Below are 17149 nucleotides of genomic sequence, written 5' to 3'. Positions count from 1 at the left end.
AGACGCAGAATAAGAGTGAAACTTAACTAATGTAGGAATTTTGTCTGGAAATTACAAATGTATGAGAGAAGGCAGAAGGGTTGAGAGTATGTGTAGAACTGAAGAGGTCAGCTCAGGAACTTTGGAAAGATCATGGAGCACTTGCCTCTCAGGAAGGGAGAGGCTAATTAATATTCCTCAGACCACATGGGGGGAGGAGGAACCGACCTGTGGGTGGGAACGCTTACAGACAAGGGAAATCCTTGCCACCTCATTCTCTAAAGACCAATCAGTTTAAAAAGTCACACTGTTCTGCCAATCACATGTTGTCTAATGGCTGCTGCCCTGAAAACTGTATAAAAAGCTCACTGAACGAGCTGTGTGGAGTCACAGCTCGCAGCTTCACCTTTGGTATAGGACGACACCAAGGCATTGGAACAATAATTTCCTCTTGCTTTATGCATTGATTCCTGGCTCCATGTGGTTCAATCAGGGGGTCCCTGGTAAGCTAAGGCTTGCCTGAGTCTTACAGAACAATGCACAAACTAACAGACTGTGGACTCCAAGTTAAAGTTAGAGAGAAGGCAGAGGCGGAAATCAGTGTGCACTGCTGGATTTCAGGGTGTTTGTAGTGTCCAGTGGATGGTAATAGCTTGAGATGTAACCATGAGAGTGCGTTGCTAAGCAGGATCAGCAGAAGAAATGGGAAACTATTGAGTATGTGGTAAGCAGTCCTGACTGTTGATGCATCATTAAATTGTTGCCTAAGTTATTAAGTACAACCATGGCAATAGCTGAATCAGGGATGCATGCGCTAATAGTCTTCCAAACAGGAATGAGAGGCAGGTAGCCAGGAAGTGACTACAAGGGAAAGTTAAAGGTTACATGCTGGTGATGGTGGGGCCACAGCCTTAAGCAGCAAGAACCAGGACCTGTGATGTATTTCCTCCTGAAACCAATACAGATCACTTCTAAGGTCTATGCCAAAAGCAAAACAGGCACAGCATGTCCAGATTTACCTTTTAGACAAGAAGATTGAGGAATAAAAACAATCATCCTTAGTTGGAATTCTGCAAGTATCGGGGATGGTAGCCTTAAGTAAGAAATCCTCTATTTGATTGCACGTGCACCACGTTTGATATTTGCATGTTTAAACAGCAGTCCTTACCTTTCAAATCCTTGTAGACTAGGACTGCTCTTGAATTTAACAAAGTCCCACTCGTCAAGTCTCTTTTCAAGTGTGCAGGGGTCAGGAGAGGCCTGTCAAGTCTCAGGAAATTAAGCAGAACCTACGTAGAAGGGAGTCATTATGAAAGCTTAAAGACATTTGTTATGTTTTAATTAGAAAGTTATATTTTCCACGTTTTGACAATGCCTCTGAGAAGCACAATTCGGTGCTTTGCATCACTCTCTGAAAATTATTCAAACCAAAAATGAACCAAAGATGGCAGAGAATACAGAGAAACAAGATACATAGTCTCATTTTCTGTAAAGATAATTTAACCTAATGTTGTGGGTCTGTCAGTGCAGGTGGATGTGTGTACATAGGTAGGTGTGTGTGTGTGTGTGTGTGTGTGTGTGTGTGTGCATTCACATGTGTAAGAGGTCAGCATTGAGTATTACTTTTCAGTTACTCCCTATACTTAATTTTTGAGACTGGGTCTCTCACTGAAGCTCATTGGGTAATGGATTTGGCTGGAATGTTTGGTCAGGGAGCTCCAGGGATTCACCTGTGTCCACCTCCTCAGTAGTAAGGGCCAGGTGAGTGCCACCATTTTCGATGTTTTATAAGGCTCCTAGAGATCCACCTTAGATCTCCATGATTGTGCAGCACTGAGCTGTCTCACCAGGCCTAGTCGTAGTTTTGAGTGGAAAGGCTGCTACACTTGATGGAGATATTGCAGATAAAGAACACCTGTCTCTTTTGATGAAGGTTACCCAGAGGTCACTCAAAGAGAGGCTCCATGTAACATGGTCGGGTGAATCAAGTCTAGCAGAGATTTTGCATCCACAGGTCTTTTCTCTCCCATGGCTCCACCTTGTCACTTCCACAACACAGAAGCAGCTTTTATCTTTTCCTTCAAGTTCTTCCTTCGTCTCAAGTCCTTCAACTTTTCATCTTGTCAGCATCTTGACAAAAACTCTGGAGTCTATTTCCCGCTTACCTTAATGAAGGGTCCATTCTTAGTGAGCCTCATTCAACTGTGAGGACTTTGATGTTCCTGAAGAATTGTGCTTTCTCTACACTTACTTTACTCAGCCTTCCACCATGAGAGCAGACACAAACTTAGGATTTCTTGTGATGTTGAGAAATATTGAGTTCCATGAAGTTTTGGTACTATCCACATTTCATTTATTTACATGTGTTATTAATTTTGTTTTTCTTATGCATAAACTTCAAATGGCATAATTTATATTGAAAGTATAACAAAATCTAGTTGTATTGGTTATTTTAACAGTTTCAAGAATGAATGAAGATATTTCTTTGAGTACTTTGGGTGATTTAAGGAGAAGAGCTGAGACAGAGCTCTACAGAAAATCCTCAGATGCCCAAGCCATTTAGGAATTATCTGTTTTATGTTGGCAGTCACAGCAAACACGGATAATGTAAGTAGTAGGCAAAGTTCTTTTTGATCAGCAATAAAACACCATATTTTGAAAATCATGAATGTAACTCCATCACTGTTTGTCTTTCTAATATTAAAATTCATGGAGTTGGAAATTGCTCAGCAGTGAAGAATGCTTGCTGCTCTTCTAGAGGGCCACAGTTGAATTTCTAGCACCCATTGTTGGACAGCAACAACTATTTGCTGTATGTTCAGCTCCAGGGGTCTGATACCCTCTCCTGGTTACCATGGTCTCCTGCACACACATGGTATTGAAGACCCCCAAACTCGGGAGACCCTTCCTCAAGTCTCAGGAAATCACGACCACCCAAAGATCACAAGAAACCATACCTGGATCCAATCAGCAGAGGTTTATTAGGGAAGAAACCTGGCAGCCAGTGGTCTCACTACACACTCACACAGGAGTGGAGTTCGACCCCAACATCCAGTCCGTGGAGGGTTTTAAAGGGAAAAACCACAAACCAGGGGAGTGGGAAGGAGGGTTAGGGGTTGCCAAGGATACATAACATAAGAATAGTGAAACATTCCAGAGAAACCCACCCTGAATGGTTTACCATGTCACTGTGTCCCACCCTGTCATTTACCAACTATTTCAGATTAACTATCTTCACTTCTTCCGGCTATAGCCCCACCTAGGTGGCAGCATCTTTATCTGTAGTCAGGAATGTGTCTTCCTGCCTTGGGCCTCTCCCACCCATAGGTGGGCCTACTGCCTGAGGCTTGAGGAATGTAATTCATCCAGCAAGTGTCCTGGGGGACCTGAAATCTTATTTTCAGTTCCCTGTTCTGGGACCTGCATTTTTCTGCCCAGGTCTAAGGGCAAAGAAATCTATACATATTTCATAAAATGGCCTTTATAATTTTTCACTCTACAGTATATACTCACACAGGCACATATAGAAACAAATAAACAAACATAAAAATAAAATTTAACTTCAGTATGCATTGTTTGACCAAATAGGTACCTCTTCAGATTCTATATCCCGGTCCCAGCCAGGGACAGGACAGTGCTGTGATGCTCTTTGGCAATTTCATGTACTCTACACACACACTTTACAATTTACTCTGATTTCATTCTGTTTACTCAACATAAGAATTAAATTTGACATTATTTAGACTGTGAAAGTAGGAAAGGGAAAACTCCAGCTACCTACCAGACAGCTCTTCTGTGATTCTGACACAACACTTTTGAATTGGCACTGTGACACAGAAAGTATTGTAGAAGTACATACAGTACAAAACAGATTTCACAGAGAAACTAATTTTGAACTCAAAAAAAAATTACCAACCTAGAAGTCTTTTTAGTGATGTTACCTGTTTTTGAATATTCCTGAATAAATATAACCTAACACATAATTTTTAAAAAGGTATCATAATATGGAATCTGTGCTAGATAACATGGTTAAATATTTATTTAGAATATGTGTTTGCATTAGAAACTTTCTTGGTAAATATGAAAATATAAAAATTTAAGGAATTATGTTATTTGCTCTTATTTTACATTGACTAAAAACACAGGAAAATATTAGGGAGGATCATGTATTTCATAAGTCCTAAATATATAATGAATGAAAATGAGTCTTAACTTAGTAGACTTAGGTCTTATAATTTTTTTTAAAGAATCATATAAATAATGATAAATATATTTATTTCATATTAGTAATGAAATTATTGCTGACCTTGGGTGATAAAAGCATAAACTCTATTATAAAATTAACATATAAACTATAATGTATAAGTCTACATATCTAAGTTACAACTAGGCTAATAAAATTGTACTGTACATGGGATGCACCATAAATACCTAGATTCAGGTAATCATGTTACAAAGATTGACTCACTGTGAAAAGATGGTGTGAATTTGCCTCACTGTGGTGACTCTTTTATTATCTGTAAGACCCTATTTAAAACTAATAATAATCCATCAGGGTTTTCTTTAGCATTATCTGCAGACCCAATTGGGAAGATTTACTCCCATTTTAAAATTCAAGTAAATCCTTCACCAAGGTGGACCTTTCACCTGTGGCTCTCTGAGAACTGTTTCACACCTGGAGTGCCATCTGAGTGAGAGTGATGGTGCCGACTATCACCGCCACTGTATGTGGTGTATGCTTTTATGTGCATGGTTTCAGTCAGTCAGCTCCAGCAAGTTCTCCATTGCCTATGGAAGAAATCTGCTCCTGTCTGGTGTTCCTATAGAGGTTTTGTACACAAGTGGAGTAGCTCTTGCACACTGGAAATTTTTCATGAAATTTATAATTTTCCCCTAAATTAAAGAAATTTCCTTTTCCTCCTGGAGCCTCTTGTCTATATTCCAGTGACCTCACTGGTTGACATCACTCACTGGCCATCATTCACATCCCACACCACACTATCTCCATGTACCGTGTATACAATTAACAACATGTTCTGCATTTATTGTTAATGATGGGATGTTTTTTGTAAATGTCAAATAAGGGAAAAAACTTTTTACAATAAACCCATATTTAATAATAACAATATTTCAGCCCAGAGAGTTTTCTTCCACTGAAGAATGGAGGTTTGAGTTTTAACTTGTTTTTAGGTGTCTTAATGGGTACCTACCTTATTGCGTGTGCACTTACATATATGCTTGAAGCCCATGGTGGTCACAGGTGGCATTAGATTCCCTGCTTCTGAAGTTACACACAATTATGAACCATCATGTAGGTGCTGGGAACTGAACCTCGGTTCTCTGCAAAAGCTCTTAACAGAAAGCCAGCCATCTTATGTGCCTCCAATGGCTCTTTTAAAACAAAACACATCCTCTACTATCTTCTGATGGCATTATATAGATACCTCTTCTCCCCAAATTAAATTGGAAGCTTTCTCTGAAAAGGACTTATTTTGCTTGCTCTTTTGTAGGTTTCACATTGTATAATATGAAGCTGAGCATACAAAGCCTAGATGATAAATATTCATTACACATATAATGAAGAGTAAACTTAGAAACCCTTGACTCTCAGTTGTATGGATAGATACAACATTTTGAGAATATAATGGGAGCTATCAATTTTCTTCCTTCCTAACACAGTATTTTGGGGACTGGTTACCCAAACTTCAGCTCCTACCTTTAGTGTTTGCTAATTCTTATTTCCCTACCTTGCATTCTTTCCTTCAACATATGTCACTAGAAACATCAAAATACTGGACAAAATGACATAATACAGTTGAAGAGTAAGAAAGCAGAGTTCCAGGTACAAGTGAGTTTGTCAGACTTATTCATCAGGAACATAGTTGTCACACATCATTTTTCAGTATGGATTCATGCCCAGTCCTGCTTGGCCTTGCAAGGGACAGTGTGACAAGGTTTCCAACCCTGGGACAGAGACAGCAAGGCATGGGTCTTTGTGTGTGTTGATGGTTGCTGTGGCATGGCATAAGGCTTGCTTGTATAAAATTATATATATCTTTTACTTCATGTTCCTCCTTTGGGAAATGTTCTCCCTGCCAAGGTTATGGGGGAATGCTAATGCCAAGGTTGATGACTCCATGGTAATTAGAAACAGCAGGAGTCCAGAGGCAAGGATGTCTCTATCTCACCAAAATAGTAAACACCAAGACCTCCAGGATAGCCCCTATGGATGTGGGAAAAAACTCTGAAAACATGAGTTCAAAATATATAATTTTTCAACTATGCCAAATATAAGAATGTAATATGAATTATATGAAGGGCTTCACAAACCTAAAAGAATAGAGGTAGTTGCACTATGACACAGCTTATCAGGAAGATACAAACATAGGCAGATCCCTGAGTTCAAGGTCAGCCTGGATCAAAGCTAGTTTGGGCTCTGGCCCTTAAATAGTAATCTCAGGATGAGATCCCACCCAGCTATCTCACTGTGTGCGTTTACAAAGGCAGGCAGATCTCTGAATTCATTTGCAATGTTAAAACAAAATGTGCTTGCTATCTCTTTCTAAGAATCAAGGGGCTGGGTGTTGCTTCTCTATCTGACCTGAAGAAAGGAGCGACATAACACGGGATTCTTCTCAACGCAGTTTATTCAGGAACCTTTTACAACACACCTCTCAGGAAGCCCCCCGATTCCAGTTGCCTTTCCTCTTTTATCCCCAAGCCATCCCCATACAGCGCCTGCCACGTGGGATTAGTTTTATTGGTACATGTCATGTGGCCTGATAATGCGTAGCATCGAGACTGCGCAGTAGTTCTGCGGTCGTGGCTCTTTGTGGGGTGTATAAGGAAGTCAGGTGCTAGTCCTGAGACTTGGCAGCCATCTCGGGCGCCATCTTGGGTTGGCTGCCACACCCACTCCTCACAGCTGGGGTCATGGGATGCTGATGGGGTCATGGGATAATCAAAAGGGCACTTGGGATAATGATTGAATTGATATGTAAAATAAAAGAGTGGGCTTTGGATCTTCAAGAGATGAGCTATCCAGAGAGATTTTAGAATGGCAGGAGAGAGCTGTGTCAAGAGAATGCTGTTTGGACAGCCGTCTTGAGGAGAACTTAGGCCATCGGTTGTAACCCAAGATTTGACTTTGAGTTGTTTTGCTCACTGCTCTCAGACACCCCTTCCTCAGAGCCTGTCTCTATACTGAGGCTAGTCCTTGACAGATTTACAAGAGTTTCATGGAAAAGAAGTTTAAATTACTACCTTGTAGAGTCTGTGTATTACTCTTAAAAGAAAATTTTATGGGTCCCATGAAAAACATATATAAAAGAAAAGGGCCTTATAGATTCTTTCTCCCTAACCTGAGTAGTTAAAGCTGCCACTTTCTGGGTTTGCCAACCAGAGGCAGGTTAATCCATTAACAAAGAATGCAGAGTTACAGGACAATGGGCTACTGAGTCATCCCAGGAATGAAGATAAGAGATAAACATCCACCTGCAGGAACTGCTCCCCACCCCCATGGACCAGTTTGGCCAGTTGTTCAAAAATTGGAAAACAACCAATTGTGTGCACCTGCACAAAAGTTTCTCCTTTTCCCCACCCCGAGCTTATATTAACCCTAAACCCCGGAGCCACGGGGTCGATGCCCCTGTCTCCTACATTGAGACACGTGTCGGCCCAGAACATTCTGCCATTAAACTACCTCATGTTCTTGCAGCAAGTTGGTCTCTCGTGTGTCCTTTGGGTGCGCGCCATCCTGTGACTCCAGTGGGGTTCCCTTTGGGGGCTTCCCGAGCTTTACACTCTTAAACAGCCATAATTTGAGTATTAAATCTACTGATTACTATTATTGCTATAAATTAATAAGAGTTGGTTGATTTATTATTTAATCTGGGACATGAAAAAAAGCAGAGAAAGTAACATTTCATGATTTTAGGCAAGCAAATAAGAAAGAGAACAAATAAAACAACCAGCAAAGTAACCTTTGGTGTCCACCAACATCTTGTTTTCAGGAGATTCAGGTTCTGCCCCAACCTGACATTATAGTTCTTTCAAAGCTGATCAAAGGAGAGGGCTCCTTACTCATGAGTGTCCCTGTCATAGTCACATGTCTCTTACATATACATTTATGCATTGACAACAAACAAAAAAACGTGAGCATATTCATTGAGATTGTAAGAATTTGGTTAAACTTAATTTTTAGTTAAAGTTAATTTTTAACTGCCTCAGGACACATCCTGGGAGGAGCATATTCTTAGTCCAAGGACACCAACTGGGTTACCCTGCTGGATTAACATTCAGAGAAAGAAGGGATTAACATTCCTCAGACCACAGGGAAGGGAACCCACCTGTGTGTGTGGATTGCCCAGAGCATGCAGACACATTCTGTTTACAGACACAGACTTGTTACCTCATTCCCCAAAGACCAATCAGTTTAAAAGTCACACTGTTCTGCCAATCATATTGTGCCTAGTCATTGTTTCTGTAGTGCACCCCTTAAACTGTATAAAAACTGCTCTTAACCTCAACTTGGGGTTCTCTTGCCTACAATGCAAGGGAGCCCTGGTGCACCAGTATCATTAAACCTCATGTTGTTACAAGGAATCCCGTCCATGTGAGTTTGGGGGGGGGGATGTCCCCTGGTTTTGGATTATGCAGTCCAAAAAGATTATCACACAGATGGAAGGAAGGGCTCTTCCTTGAAATATGACACTGAAAAGCAAAGATTTGGTGCTTCTACTGCCATATTTTCTACAAGTTGAAAAGAAGAGAAAAATGGAGCCACAAAAACAGAGAGGGCAATGTTTGTGTCTGAGCCTCTGTATTTGGCTATCTGTGGACAGATCTTCTGACTTTATATGTGCCAAATTTTCAACTATGGCATAGATAAGCTTGAGCTGGGTGTTAGTTACTTACAAATGGAAAAGCTTTGCTTTATATTTCCTCTGTCGAAATTGGGAAAGTCAGCTATACTTTAGTCTCTGAGGGAGACTACTGAAGCAGTTTCCAAGTGTTTTGAGTCACAGAACACTAGATAGATGTGGCTTTTCTTATTCTTTCACAGTGAAAGTCCTAGAGCGTATCAGTGTGATATATAGTCACTTGAGTGGGTTTCTTAACCAGCTTGTTTTTCCCTGCTCATAGTAAATCTGTCCTTCCATGCTATCGCCTGTATTAGCTATCAGTTATGAAGATAGACAGATCATATCTTCCCTACCTCTCTCTAGACAGAATTTATAGCTGATAATTCATTTTGTGTGGGATATTCATACATACATTAATAAGTATTCTGCGTCAAAAGATTCTAGCCATCAAACACAAGAAGAATACATTTTTTGTTGTTTTTTAGTGTTAATAGTTGTTCTGCTTAGTTTTTGTTGTCAAGTTGACATGTATTCAAGTCACAAAGTTTATTGTGTATTCAAGTTTAGAAAGAGTAAACCTCAGTTGAAGAACTGCCTCCATAAGTTTGGCCTGTAGCTATGTCTGTAAGAGATTATCTTGACTGAGATAAGGAGACTCCACCCACTGTGCACAACACCATTCCTAGACAGATGAATCCGGATGGTAGAAGTGATCTTGCTAAGTGAGTGAGCCAGTAGACAGTGATCCTCCATGGTTTCTTCCTCAGTTTTTCCTTTAGTTCCTTTCCTGACTTCCTTTAGTGACCGACTATCACCTGGAAGCATAACACAAGTAAACCCTCTTCTCCCCATTTTTGCTTTTAGTCAGAGTATTTTATCACAGAAACACAAAAGTAACTAGAATAATAGTTTAATATTCTTGCATATGGATTTGTAAAAACACTCTAAGTGTACGAAATGGCCACAAGTTTCATGGCTATGAAGCTTTACCTTAAGTATATAATTATTGATATTTTATTATCTATGATGTTGAAATTTTTATTGGAATGGAAATGTTTTTAGTTTTTTCTTAGTATGAAAACAATGAATTTTATTATATATATTCATTGAGTTTTACTTATTTTCGTCTTCTCTTTCATTGCCTCCCTCCACCTTGATCTCTTTCTTTGTCTCAAATATATTTCCCCTTATGCTTTTTGATATTATGTGCACATGCATACACACATACACACACATGTGTGTATTCTGTAGCTGAGAGATAGTATAATGTTTTTCTTGTGAAGTTGGCTTATTTCACTTAGCATGATGGTCTCCAGTTATGGATGAGGGTTCTTTAACATTTCCTTATAAATATTTGATTTCATCATAGAAATTAAATGTTTATACATAGTGACTGATCTCTTTAATCAAGAACTATACAGAGAATGACTAAATTACTTTTAGGAAAAACTATAGATATGTTTAGGAACTAAACTACAGATAGTTTCCTAAAACTAGATATATTTGCAGGAAAAGTTATAGATATATTATATGCATATTATATGTTGTAACCAAGGAAATTAACATATAAAATTTGTAAAATTTTTTTGAATATCTCTATCTTCAAAGAACTTATCATTCTCAATATTTTCATTGAAGAAAAAAGTATCAAAAAGACATTGGTATTTGTCGTGAGTTATGTGTTCAACACATTGACATGGAATTGTGTTTCTCTTCAAGCCCACTTTTTCTTCCTTTGATAAGAACTTAGAATGTAGAGGCCATTCTTTATTGAAAGTAGTCTCTTGAGGGTGCACATGCAGATTCAACCATCATCCATCATGTCAATAAAACCATTTTGTAAATCCAAGGACTTTCTCGTGTCATTGGAGCTGCACCAGGAGGAACTGTGAAGAAGGCCTTTAATGAGCCCCTGTAGTCACAGCCACTGTGCCTAACTTTCCACCTGGAGGAATTTTCAGCTTCCCAGCCACCCTAACCACAGCTGGCACAGCCAACATGGAGCACAGTGACACAACTACAGAAACTGATACTGTGGTTAAGTGTCGAAAAGGTATCAACTATCCTGCTGCTGTTGAGGAAGACCTCTCTGTGTTCCAGCCACAGGGACAGCCCTCTTCAAGCAAGCTAGCTGGGCCACTGAGTCTGCTAAGTGAGTACAGTAACCAGGTCTCTCCCTCGGGGTGCTGCTGGGGCCTCTTTCTTCTCTCCTCCCCAACATTTTTCTCGACTGTGGGCTGGCCAGTCAAGTGCCCACATGCCCCAAGTCTTGGTCCTTCTGTGGCCTATCAGAGGTGTCTGAGAGCCCAAGAGCTTGAGACCAGTTGGTCCCTTGTCGCCTCCAGGCCCAGGGATCCCCAATCCAAGAGCTCTGCACCCCCTTGGAACCAGACTGAGTGAAAACTCCCCATGCCGGGTGGGGCTCCACCACACTTGCCTGTTGCTGCACAGAATAAACTCAGCCAAGATCCCACATGCTCCTGCCATGCTGAGCTGCAATCCCAACTGACCACGTTATGGTAGATGCACAGACCCACAACACAACAGAGACTCACAGTCTACATTGGGCCTACATTGTTCCCTACAGATGGTAGAGAACACGCATAAAGCCAGCTCCAAGAGCACCCCTCGCTGGCGCCCATGAAAAAGCCTCTCCATGGGACAGATCTCAACGGCAGATCATGATGTGCTTGCTCCAGAGTAGCTTAATACTGGCTTCCTTTACAGATATCCCCCTGCTGGGGTGCTGCTTCCCTGTTGTGATTATCCTATAGGTGCTCCCACAAGTCCAGCAGAGACACCAAGCTGCCTTCTTCCAGCCACCTTGTCTGACTGAAGACCCCAGACACTGAGACCCAGACACACACACTGAGATCCAGACACACACACTGAAGACTCCAGAGACTCGCTGAGATCCAGCAGAGACAATACCACCTCCTAGAACCTGCCTGGGACGCCAAGCTACGCTCTTCCAGCCACTGCATTTGACTGAAGATTCCAGAGACACACGATGAAACCCAGGGACACACGCTGAGCCCTACAGAAGACAGATCCAGACCTTCCAGCTACAGATGAACTCTTTTGCCAAAGTCAAATAGCTGAAAGTTACGTGTTAGTAAGGAAAACATAATGTCTATCTAGATTAATCAGATGTTATTAGCCTCAAACTGTACCTCCTGTATTTAATTGTTTCAATGATCCCTTGCCTTCTTAAACCTCACCCTCAGCTCCCCTTACCCTATGGCTTAATTGTGCCACACTCTATGGCCTTCATAGTGTTTTGACTTCATCATCCAAAATTTTCATTACAGATGACAGTGACCCCCCCTTCTTTTTTAAAAAAGAAGATAGGGGGAGATGTATGGCCCTGAAAGGGGTCTTGGTTTTAGTTGAAGCGCTGGCTGTGAAGCCAGGAGACCCAACAGGTGTCCATTGCTTGTAAGGGACAGGCACCTATTCCACCATGCTCCCAAATCCAGACTCCTAACACGTGTTGTGGAACTCCATTGACCTACACTGTTCAGTCACGTTCAGGGCAATGCAGCCCCACCCAAAGAGCATGGGTAGAGGGCATGACTACAGACCTCAGGCCCTAGAGAGATTTACATACTAATGAGATGCCTGAAGGCCAGAGGGCAGAGCCAATTAAGCATTCTTCCCCAGCTCCTCCCCCCTCCCTACTTAACTCAGGTCTGCACTGAGTTAAACAGGGGTGCACATTCAGATTCAACCATCATTCATCATGCCAATAAAGCCATTTTGGAAGCCCCCTCCCCCAAAGTAGTCCTCTTGAGTTTGTTCATAGTTTGACTGTTAATGGAGCATAAGTCTCATCACACGCACATGTAAAGATCTGTTCTCTCCTGGGTCTTGAGACAACTCAGGTGACATAAATGGTGGCATGAGAACAAGATCAGTGATACACTGATGATTTGTATGTGTGTTGGGGGCGGGGTGTACATGTGTGTGCCTGTGCATGTTCACATGTGTATAAGAATATATAGAGGCAAGCAGCAATTTAGGGTGTCCTGCCTCAGGTGCCACCCACCTCTTTAAAAGAATTCTTCACTGGCCTGAAAGCTACCAAAGAGGCCAGGCTGGCAGGCTGAGGAGTGCAACAATCCATTTTCTCTGCCTCTCCTGAGCTGACTTTCAAACATGCACCACAGACTACACTTTAAGTTTTGTTTATATGTGACATTTAGAGAGTCCCATCTCTCATTGTTGTGACTAGGAGTCACTCCCGAGCATACAGATGGGAAGAATCTCTTATTTTGCAGATGAGAAATTCAATGGACTTTGTCTCCAAAATGTCAAGTGATGAACCTGCTAGGGTCTCTTAATTGCCACTAATAGAATCTAGTTTTAGATTATAATAAGAAAGAAAATATGGTAGCTCATATAATTATAAGGGTCAAAGAATGAATGAATTTCTATGTAACAATACAGTTCTTTGTCTATCTCAGTAATTCCTTCCAGGTTGACATGCAGTATAAAAACTGGGCATTGGTGACAATGGGGTCTGCTCGTTTTTGCTCTCATAATTGTAAATATAAGGGGAATATATTCTCTTGATTATTTAAGCACAGTCTCTGGGGAGGACACTGTAGTAGGATGGCTTGGCTCTGGCAGAAAGCCTTGATGCTATCACTCTTCCACTGGACAGTACATGTGGGTTAGGCTGAATTGCATGGCACATCTATGTGAAGAAGGTGGGTGAAGTGATTGACAGTTCTGTGAGGTTGGGCGAGACCTCTACAAGTGAGTGACAGGTTGGGCTGAACTTGTGTGCTAGTGGTAATGGTAGTTATGATGATTTTTGATAGTAAAGGGGACAGACACCATGTAAAATATCTTATAAATTGTGGGCTCCACTAGTTACTGGATCTACTTTGTCCTTGAAGAAGAGAGGTAGGACATCCATCTCAGAAGAGAGGGAGGAAGAAGACCAGAAAAGAGCCCACCATCAGGTGTGAAGTGGCTTAGCTATTGCTCTTATAACATTGCCTGTACGTATCCATGATATCTTGTCCACAAATAAGAAAAGTCAGTTTACACACATAGCTTGTAAAATATTGCAGAGTAGGTAACTGCTTCATAAATGAGGTGTTCCGTAAGGTACCTGTGTTGAATTACTTAAGCTGTCAGTGAATAGCCTTGTAAGTGCAAAGGAAGAGTATTAAAGATAGCAGGATAGCTCAGTGGGTATGGGTGTTTTCTGACAAATACCTTTAGTCCCAGCCCCGGTAAGGCTGGTGCTGGAGGATCAAGAGTTCCAGACACCCTGAGCTATATAATAAGACTGTGTATGTTTGTGTTTGAATTTGTGTTTCTCTCTCTCTCTCTCTCTCTCTCTCTCTCTCTCTCTCTCTCTCTCTCTCTCTCCCTCTCTCTCTCCCTCTCTCTCTCTCTCTCTCTCTCTGTGTGTGTGTGTGTGTGTGTGTGTGTGTATGTATCTGTGTCTGTTTGTCTCTGTCTGTGACAGAGACAGAGACAGGGAGAGAGCACACCTTTCCAGTTGCTTCATTTATCCACCTGGTTAACGCTGTTTCTCATGTCTGGCACAATCACATTTTTGTCTCATTTTACCTTCTAGGTGGACAAGAAGATCGTGAGAACCGAAATAGGAGTTCTCCTGCGTCTCTCACACCCAAACATCGTAAGTGGCTGTTAGCTTACCATTTCAAAGCATTTCCAAAGCTGCGGGATAGGTGCATTGTCCTCCACTGTCAGTGTTGATGAGGAAGAAGGGTCCTTCCTCTCTATGAGGCAGCATGGCCTAACTCAAGGCCTCACCTCAGCACATTCAATCAGCTTAAGAATAGATGGACTAGCAACACACTTACTCTACCATGCCTCTGCTCATGCATACAAGAAGGGAAAACATGGAGAGATTTGTTTGTTTTTTTTTCTAATGAAACACTGGCTTTCTCCCTCTTTTGTTTGCCTAGCTTTTTAATATGCCATTGCTGAAAAGGCCATTGAAGCAAAAGGCATTGCCTTCACAGTCGTTTCAGCCTTTGGGAGAGGGGCCGCTTCAGAAATAATGCAAAGATGCAAATAAGTGATGTGCGTGAATGGGAGAACTAACCAGTTTCCAGAAGCTCTGCTTCAGGACGCCTCTGAGAACAATGAGTGAAAAGCTTTACGGAATCAATGAAGTGAAAAAGAACAAAATCATTTTCGCAGCACCATCTTGATTTTATAAATTAAACCATCTATTTTTTTTTTTTTTTTTTTTTTTTTTTTTTACAAAAAAAAACCTATTTGTGTGCAGGGCATGTGCAATGTTCAAAGCAAAGTGCACACGACTTGACATATGCATTAATGGTGCACTTAGCTACATAGCAGCAAATATTTTTCTTATAATAGATAGAAAGATGGATTGTAGCACTGACGCATCAATCTTGGATTGCCACCCAGGACCCAGGCTCCACACATCCTTGTACTGCTGATTTCTACATCCTTGGTGCCTTGACTTCTCACCCTGCGCATTGTCTTCTTCACAGACCCATAGTGCTAGCTGCACATTTCCCTAAATCCCCAGGTTGATATTCAAGGAAGAAATTGGAAGGGCTTCGTCAGCGGAGTCAGCTGAAAAAAGATTCTCAGAAATGACTGCAGCAGAGTTCTCTTGAAACTTCGCTGGCCAGAGCTAACTAAAAATGTTTCCCAGCTACATCAAGGCTTGTTCATCAGAGAGCAGGGTTGTCACAAGTGGCTTAGACTGTTGTCATCCACAGTGTGGGGCCAGGTGCCCTGCTTCTCAGAGCTAAAGCAGAGCTCTGTATGCAGTGAAGTGTGAGGACACTTTGAGTAAGCAGTTCTCAAGAAAGTCATGCTCAGTTCCCACCGTCATGTTCTCCATGTTCTCCTTCTGAGGAAGCCACTGTGGAACACCCCTCACCTGTAGATTGGTGCTGGCTTCTGAATTCTCCGATTTCTGGAGAGATGTCTACATTTGGTTGGATTATCTGAATGTGATGAAACCCTGCTGTGGTCAGTCAGTTCTCTCCCACCACTCTATCCAAGAACCCTTTATAAACAAGGGACTCTGTAACTTCTGAAGTGAGCTTTTACATACAGACTTTACCCCCACTCCCCACCCCCCACCCCCATCATAGGGCTTCCTCACAAACTAATTCCAAACCCAATGTTTCCAAGATAAAGCATTTTTCATCTCTAGCAGCCATGGTGCTTCCAAACAATTTTGTTAGGTCTTGTATTTGATTCTAGGGAAAAGAAAGGAAGAAGGAAGGGAAAGAGGAAAGGAGAGAAGAAAGAAAGGAGAGAGGGAGGGAGGGAGAAAAATTGTAACATTTGAGTAGAATTTAGGAAGTGTTTTTTAAGAGAGTCATTTCAAAATTAAAAATGTCAAAATTTAGTGGGACTTTCGAAAAAACTGAGCTGTCTGACAAAATCAGCAACTGAGAAATAGAGTGGCAGCAGTCTGCCTAGTGCTGGAACGAGGGACTTTCACTGAGCTAACCCAGTTATTGGCAATACAGACTATTGTTTATCTGTAATTTTAGACATTTCCAAGGAAGCAAGGAAGATGGAGATGAGCCATTGTTGATGTTTTTTCTTAATGTACATTTTTCCCCAGATAAAACTCAAGGAAATATTCGAAACCCCCACAGAAATCAGCCTGGTCCTTGAGCTGGTCACGGGAGGGGAGCTGTTTGACAGGTAAGTTGACCCGGAGGGCAAAGCAATAGAAATCTTTACTCTGTGTCACCAGAAGAATCATGGAAAGGAAAATTTCCTAAGATTTTCCATAATAGAAGGATTATGTGAAGTGATATGTTTTTCTTAAAATAAATCTTCAGAGGAATATTGAGGAGAGGTGGATGGTAATTGGTAAGATAAATAAGTAATTAAAAAAGAAAAGCACGATGTCAGTTTACCTTCACAAACATTTATGTTCAAAAAGTGGGATTTTATAAAATCACATGTTTTAATTAAATAGCAGCATTTTATGAGATTATTTTTGTGAGAAAACAGTTAAAGTTGTGTTCTCTGTCGTGATTCAAAAACTCATAAAAGTCAATATTCTTCAAATGATTATCTATAACCTATTCTCTTCAAGGATAGGCATCTAGGTAAAAAGTTTCACATTGCAGAGTCAAGTGTGTCTTGCTGTGGCCTGCTGTTGCCTTTTGAGGTGTTTGCTCCTAGCTTATCCCTCAAAGATGTTTGAGAATGAGAGAGGAGAGGATGCCCCCAAATCTGGAAGAACTGTGAGTCAAGCCAGCTTTAGGCTTCCATAGTTGTCTCTCCTTCCTGCCTACTCAGGAGAATTATAG

General features: G+C 41.2%; 1 protein-coding gene across 2 annotated transcripts in view; it reads left to right on the top strand.

The window, feature by feature from the left end:
- The window catches only part of Camk4 (calcium/calmodulin dependent protein kinase IV), a 224025-nt gene that overhangs the window by 137845 nt on the left and 69031 nt on the right, over window positions 1–17149 (top strand). For both annotated transcript variants that reach the window (XM_034518596.2, XM_076912860.1), the window contains exons 4-5: window positions 14440–14502; window positions 16450–16532. In XM_034518596.2, coding sequence (XP_034374487.1) covers window positions 14440–14502; window positions 16450–16532 — 146 coding nt within the window. The remainder of the gene's footprint in view (window positions 1–14439; window positions 14503–16449; window positions 16533–17149) is intronic.

This window comes from Arvicanthis niloticus, chromosome 14 (genome assembly GCF_011762505.2).
Source record: "Arvicanthis niloticus isolate mArvNil1 chromosome 14, mArvNil1.pat.X, whole genome shotgun sequence".
NCBI classification, from domain to species: domain Eukaryota; kingdom Metazoa; phylum Chordata; class Mammalia; order Rodentia; family Muridae; genus Arvicanthis; species Arvicanthis niloticus.
The sequence above is the reverse complement of the archived record's forward strand: the minus strand, read 5'-3'. Positions and strand labels throughout refer to the sequence as shown.